Genomic DNA, 7,500 nt, shown 5'->3' with positions numbered 1-7,500 from the left:
AAAACATGCTCCGCTGAGAGAGAATGGGCAAATCGATTACATAGTATAAATGTGGATAATTGTGATGGTTAAAGATTATGATTGCTGATTACAGTCAGCACTCTGACTAGTTAACAGAAAATGAAAGAGATATCACAAACTTGGCAATGCTATGTATCAGATATTACTATCAGGGAAAGCATTAAAACTTGGGGCATATAAAGTATTAAAACTGATTTCAAAGGGAATGTTGAAATCCATTAATAAAGAGGACATTGCTGTAATCAAACAGTTAGCACAGCTGGACTCTGGCCGTTATTTTGTGAAGATGAAATTTGCCTACATTTCTAGAGCGCAAACACTGTTGTAACACTATTATTGTTGGCACTGTATATAAAGCTGAGATTTGTCTACATTTAGCCTTCAGTAATTAAAAGGGGGAGGGTCGGGAACTTCAAGCCCGGTCTGTGGCATAAAACGTAACCCTCCCCTAGTCCTTTGTGCTAAATAGTGACCCTCCCTCAACTTCCTTCTCTAAAATATGACTCTCCCCCTGTTCAAATATTTCAATGAAAAAAAATTAACATCTCCTCCCTGTGGCGTACGTAGTTGTTAGAGATAAGGATTAGTAGTCAGGAGGTCCTGGGTTCGAATCTCACTAGAAACAAGGAATTTTTCTGTAGCAACATCCCACCACATTGATAGTTTTTACAGGCATTTGCTGTTAACCCCTATTACCACCACAATGAGTTTGTGTTTATATTAAAACAATGCATGTGTTTGGATGCCATTGGCTGACCTGAATGCTAGAACTCCCAAAGACTAGATGAGCCACAACTAACAACCTCAAGATCGACGTCAAGATCTAAACTCCACCTCATTACCCCCCCTCCCCATATCTTGCCACGCTGTTCACTTTACTACTGTGAGACCTGCTCCTATCCCCACACCATAACTAACAGTTAATTCAATGATATTACGTTACAATGGTGGCAGTGCCCTAGTGGCGGGATGTGGTAGCGATAGGATTCGGAATTGGCAACGGTGGCAGTGGTGTGATCATGCCAAAATCACAAAATAATGCAAGTTCGATATAAAAAAAATGAGTCAGTGTAAAATGTAACCCTCCCCTAATTTACATTTTCTAAGCTATGGCCCTCCCCGAGGACCGATTTGGAGAAAACATGACACTGCCCTTGTAGTTAGTGAAGGCTCCCTTATAGAGCAAACACACCACACTCTTATTGCTGCCACTGTATGTAGAGCTGTGTCTATAGGGTTACACTCTTCCGGTCTGTAACAAAACAATCTAATAAGATCGAACACATGACCTAGTTTCGTTACATTTATTGCTTCGTTACTTGTAATTGTCGTATATAAAAAATTTTTTCATTCATAAAAATGGAATTCCGTCAGTTTATCTGTACTTAGTAAAATTTATCGTCAAGCCTTAGGCTTATGTCAGTACCATCCACTAGCCCGCCATAACCGTCCACCAGCCACTGAGCCAGCCAAAACAATCACTTACTGTCACTCAGCTATCGTCCACTAGCCCGCCAAAATATTGACCTGTATTTTTCTTTTTAGAAAAGTTTTTATTTTCATATTAATAACAACTTCATCTTTACATGTTATGTAATTTAATGTATGTATGTTAATTCAAGACGAAGACCGAATAACTAAATAAATAAAAGTGTATGTTTATATCTATAGACATTTTATTTCATATTTGATACAGTACAACCATTTTGTTTCAGAATTTTGAGTCAGAGATTCGTCCACTTGCGTCGAAGGAGAGATAACTGGTTAGATTATTATCACGTAACAGTTATATGGTGTTATTTACAATTTCTCAAATAATATATAGACACGTTGTTCTCTTTAGCAGACTGTGGCACAGAACGAAGAAACCCATCTAGTGCGAGACCTTGACGTAACAACAATGCCACATCAGCACGTACAACCGGGAGAAAACGGCGCGCCCGTCAGAACTAAGCAAGCCGACGCATTGAAAGTGAAAGCAGGCTGGGAACACGCTTCTTTCAATGAATATGTCAGCGATTTGATTTCGTTAGAACGGAAAATTCCCGACGTGCGACCTAAACTGTAAGTAGATCGGCACCCGAGCTCAATGCGATGACGTGCTACACCTAGTCTGTAAGTAGATCGCCGTCTGAGCTCAATGCGACGAGTTACTTAATTTGATTGATTCAATTTACATTATCGCCTCCTTCGTTATTAACTAGTGCACGTATACTTTTCGATTATATAGTGGAAATGTCCACCAATGTCAATATGTCATTGTATACTTCTGGAAATGTCCCCAATGTCAATGTGTCATTGTATACTTTTTGCATGGTAATAGCATTGTACAATGCAACTCGCTATACATTATTTCTAACGTTGTAACTAGTACTGTATGTAGGCTAATGCAGTCATGACGTACAAATAGACAACTCGTTATTTTCGGAACTCCCTTTCTTCCAATCTATACATTTTTAATTTCGCTCTTAACTAACATCATCAAGTTATTTCACGAGTAAAGTCGTCGTGTATTTAATACCAAGTCATCGGAAATACTGCAATAATTGAGGACACTGGCTACGTATACAGCGAATGTCTCAATCAACTCTTAGCTCTCTGAAGAGAACAAAAATAAGACAGTAGAGTTATTATTTATGCCTAATAAAAATTGTGTGGTTCTGATTACGCTCAATTTTATAATAGGCGGGGTAGGTGGATTTTTTTTTTCTGTGTGAGTGTCTAGTTCAGGTTTTCCATTGTTTTCCAATACTCTCTGTGTTGTAATTATTTCTTCCTATCAGATGTACAGCTATTTCAGATTTCAATTTTATATTATAAGTTGATGCCAGCCACTATTTCTCATGAGACTTCACAATTTTTGCGATTTTATTATATTTTTCTAGAATACAAAAAAAGGTTCGGCAGTGAAAAGCTAGGTGGGGTCGGGTAACCGGAACCAAACAATTATTTGTTTAGGCCTTATAAGTATTTTTAAAAAGAAAAAAGAAATAGCGCCCTCTAGTGTTGGGGCTCAATGGGGTGACGCTGGCATGACAATGCTAATTGCATGTCATCCTGCCATCATGTTTGCTGTACATGCAATGGTACCATGGGTGTCTCCTTCGGACAATTTAATCAAATTTTGTTCTGGTAAATTAAAAAGCGTCGAATTAATTAATGTGCAGTTTAATTAAATTACTGTTTGTTCAACCACTATTAATACTTTTTGATTGAAAACCATCGTTAATTAAAAGACGCAGTTTAATTAAATTGTACCAAGTGTTCATCCACAATTTGTACTGAAAGCCCGGCACACACGAGAGAAATCAGCTGAACTTGAGGTTTCTAAGACGGCATCAACATGTGATGTTGTTGGAGAATTAGGTCATTTTCCAGTTAATTTCCCTGTAATTAAACTGATGTTAAAGTATTGGTATAGATTAATTGTTGATGGAGATGGTTAATTGAGAGCAGTTTACATGCCTTCTATGCGTTATTCCAAATGGGGCATACATAAGAAATTTACTTGATAAATATAGTGAGAACAGTATGTGGCCAAATCTATGCATGTTTAATTATACAATCAAGAAGGTTCATGATAATTTAGGTGAAGAATTTTGTAAATCTTGGTATGGGGAATTACGTAATGACGTACATTAGAAGAAATAGTATTGATAAAAACAAAATGAGAACATTTACATTGTTTAAAACAGTTTTTGGTTTTGAAAAATATCTTGTACAAATTAAAAATCCTGCCTGAAGAAAACTAGTGATTAAATTTAGAATTTCTGATTATAAATATTCAAATTGAGTTGGGTAGACTCCTAAGAATCCTGTAGACGAAAGATTCTGTAATTTTTTTTCAAAATATGCATAGTAGAAGATGAGTTTCATCACCGTTATTGACGTATAATTTACTCGCCTGTAATTTAGACTGGGCACAAACATTTTGTACTGTACGTCATCGCCACGCATGCGCTCATAGGAGAAAGTCGTGAGCCATTTGCTCAGGTTTGGCGCATACGTACAACGAGGAAATATTCAGTAGTGGCCAAAATTATTGAACATGCTAGATATTTGGCTCACGGCCAACGAATGACCAAAATCCCACTAAATGTTGCCCCACACACGAGAGGAATCGGCGTGAGGAAATTGCCAAGAGTGAAATTTTCCTCAGCTGATTCCTCCGGTGTACGCCAGGCTTTATTAAATGCGCTGATCTAATTGAAATGCAATTTAATTAGACTACTGGTCACTGCAATGGGTATTTACATGCAATCGGTTTTTCTTTTAAATCAAAAGTGGGTTTTAATAGAAATATCATGACTACATAGTAAAGTGTTTGTATGGACATATGTATTAGTTATCCAATAAGACTTTTCATTTTATCCTGGTTTCACTAAAATCGAGATCCGTTATCGAATGTCCGCCAAATATCTAATTTATTCCAGTATCTCATACAGTCTAGTATAATTAGAGTCATAGGCGTGCAATATGTCCAAAGAAATCACAACATACCCATGAATTTTTTGCTGATTTTTTGCAAAAAAAAATGCCTCCAACTTCGAAGTCCGTCGATGGGCGTACTAAATTAACCTTTCAATGTACCCAAAATATTTAGCAGTTTTCTAAATTTTCTTTGTTCTCCTAGGCATTCCTAGCTCAATAATTTCAAGAAATTACATTGAACGACGTTTTTACCATATCAGTGGGCAACCTTCTTGTACAAAAGACGGCCTCACATCAAAGCCGACTTTCATTCACCAACTACAACGGATTCTTAATTAACACAAACTATTCATTATATACCACAATCAGTGAAATAGTGGTTTTAATGACAATACAATGAGTGAATATAACGAGTATGTAATGCAGCTTTAACTCTACTGCATTCTTTTTGAGTCGAAAATCTCAGAGACAGTGGATTTATGTTCACTTCATTACCATCAGCTGATATTGATATTGTTATTACCATTTTCTTTTCAATGTTCAAGGAGTATATTTAACATAAGTAAAGTATGTATACTGATTTTAATCTTGGGCAGAAATTTAAAAAAAAAACTTTGTTAGTCGCGTCTAACACCTGGGTACTATTCGATTCATAACATGAAACGTGAAACGGTAATTGATACAGACCTGCAGCCCCCCCCCCCCCTTCCATAACATTACCTTAGAAGATCGAAAGTAAGGTACAGTAAGGATATTTAACCATATAATTATACAACATATCCTTCAAAAATCTCTTATTAATATTTTGCAATGTCATGTCCTTTCTTTTCTCATCGTTACAGCTATACTCAGTCTGTGATTTATGTCATAATCTAAGACCTTGCACTAATTAATGACAGTTGTAAATTATCGTGCAGCCTAACATATCATAATTTAACGTGTTTTCTTTGGCAATTACAGGTGATTAAGTTCTGATATGCAAGAGTCATCTTGGTTCGTTTCTTTACGTTTATGGGGACCTACTATACTTATTCCTTCTGTTATTTTTTGTGTACGTTGGTTTCTCGTCGTCTCCCAAGGAGGTATAATAAAACTGGGGACATAAACTTGGAAAGCAAAATACCTGAAATACGTACAGCAAATCAAAGCGAATACATTTTAAACTTAGCCGAAAGGAGGCGATAATATTAAAGCCAGAAGTCCACGCACGAGTTGACTCATACTGTATCTGGGCTGAGTTGACTCTCACTTTCTCTGGTTAGCATATTATAGTCAACAATGCTATAAAGATATAACAACAAACATCGAAAATGAAACCAAAATACTAATCAAACTATCCTTGCTTATGATTTTAAAACAGGTGTAAATCAAAGAAATATGCAAATCGTCTTCCAAATGCCAGTATTATCATCTGTTTCACTGAGGAATCATGGTCTACTTTGTTGAGGTCAGTTCACAGTATTCTCAACAGGTCACCGCCTGAATTGATCACAGAAATTATTCTTGTGGATGACTTCAGTACGAGGGGTATGTCAATATGTTGATTTCAGTATCAATTATAATAGTTTTGAATGCTCTGACCCCCCCCCCCCCCCACACACACACACACACACTCCCAGTCAACCATAATATTTCGAAGTCCTCTTATGTTTGCTGCAACATGAATATAAAAGTACAGTATGTTAGAAAATGTGCAAAATTTGTAATCACTTACTCAAACTATTAGGGGGGAAGGATTTCTCAAACTATTATGGGGAAGGAACCCTTGCGAAGCTATTACAAGGTTGCTACTGATTGGACAACATACTTTATCACTCATTAATAATACAGCCAACAGATGTGCCCGCTTCCTTTGTTTTCTAACCAATCAGAATGCGCCTTATAAAGCGCTTCACATTATCTGGGTACATTTGTCATTACGATAAATGTTTTCCGTTAGTTTAATCTAGAGTATGTGTGGCTTCAATCAATGCTTTCAGTGACTTTATTCCGATCACAATCTGATCAATGGTACATTAGAACCGCTCAAAAAGAAATTCCCTCATTTACCATACCGGTCAGATTTGAATACCAATGAATTTCACGATTGTCCCTTTGAGTGTATCACTCTTTTGGATCAAGCCTGTCATTTCATTGAATCAACACACTGGCGTCTATTCAACACTACATCGTGTATAGTACATTTGAATAGGAAATGAAGCGAAGGTCTATAAATCACAAAACAAATGAGCCAATAACAATAATATTGACTAATCCAGACACTCATTACACCAGTACTAATATTTTAATATCCCACTAATCTACACCAGTACAAATATTTTAATATCCCACTGATCTACATCAGTACTAATATTTTAATATCCTACTAATCTACACCAGTACTAATATTTTAATATCCCACTAATCTACACCAGTACTAATATTTTAATATCCCACTAATCTACACCAGTACTAATATTTTAATATCCTACTAATCTACACCAGTACTAATATTTTAATATCCCACTAATCTACACCAGTACTAATATTTTAATATCCCACTAATCTACACCAGTACTAATATTTTAATATCCCCATAATCTACACCAGTACTAATATTTTAATATCCCACTAATCTACACCAGTACTAATATTTTAATATCCCACTAATCTACACCAGTACAAATATTTTAATATCCCACTAATCTACACCAGTACTAATATTTTAATATCCCACTAATCTACACCAGTACTAATATTTTAATATCCCACTAATCTACACAGTACTAATATTTTAATATCCCACTAATCTACACCAGTACTAATATTTTGATATCCCACTAATCTACACCAGTACTAATATTTTAATATCCTACTAATCTACACCAGTACAAATATTTTAATATCCCACTAATCTGCACCAGTACTAATATTTTAATATCCCACTAATCTACACCAGTACTAATATTTTAATATCCCACTAATCTACACCAGTACTAATATTTTAATATCCCACTAATCTACACCAGTACTAATGAAATCTGTTCAATTTCAACCAAATTCTTTGCA

The 7,500-nt window shown here is 35.8% G+C and overlaps 1 protein-coding gene across 1 annotated transcript in view; it reads left to right on the top strand.

Moving 5' to 3' along the window:
* The window catches only part of LOC144433684 (polypeptide N-acetylgalactosaminyltransferase 13-like), a 21,555-nt gene that overhangs the window by 6,603 nt on the left and 7,452 nt on the right, over window positions 1-7,500 (top strand). The window contains exons 2-3 of the mRNA XM_078122035.1: window positions 1,865-2,085; window positions 5,813-5,979. Of these exons, the coding sequence (XP_077978161.1) occupies window positions 1,865-2,085; window positions 5,813-5,979 (388 nt within the window). The remainder of the gene's footprint in view (window positions 1-1,864; window positions 2,086-5,812; window positions 5,980-7,500) is intronic.

This window comes from Glandiceps talaboti, chromosome 4 (assembly GCF_964340395.1).
Source record: "Glandiceps talaboti chromosome 4, keGlaTala1.1, whole genome shotgun sequence".
NCBI lineage: Eukaryota > Metazoa > Hemichordata > Enteropneusta > Spengelidae > Glandiceps > Glandiceps talaboti.
This window is presented reverse-complemented; position numbering and strand designations above follow the sequence as displayed.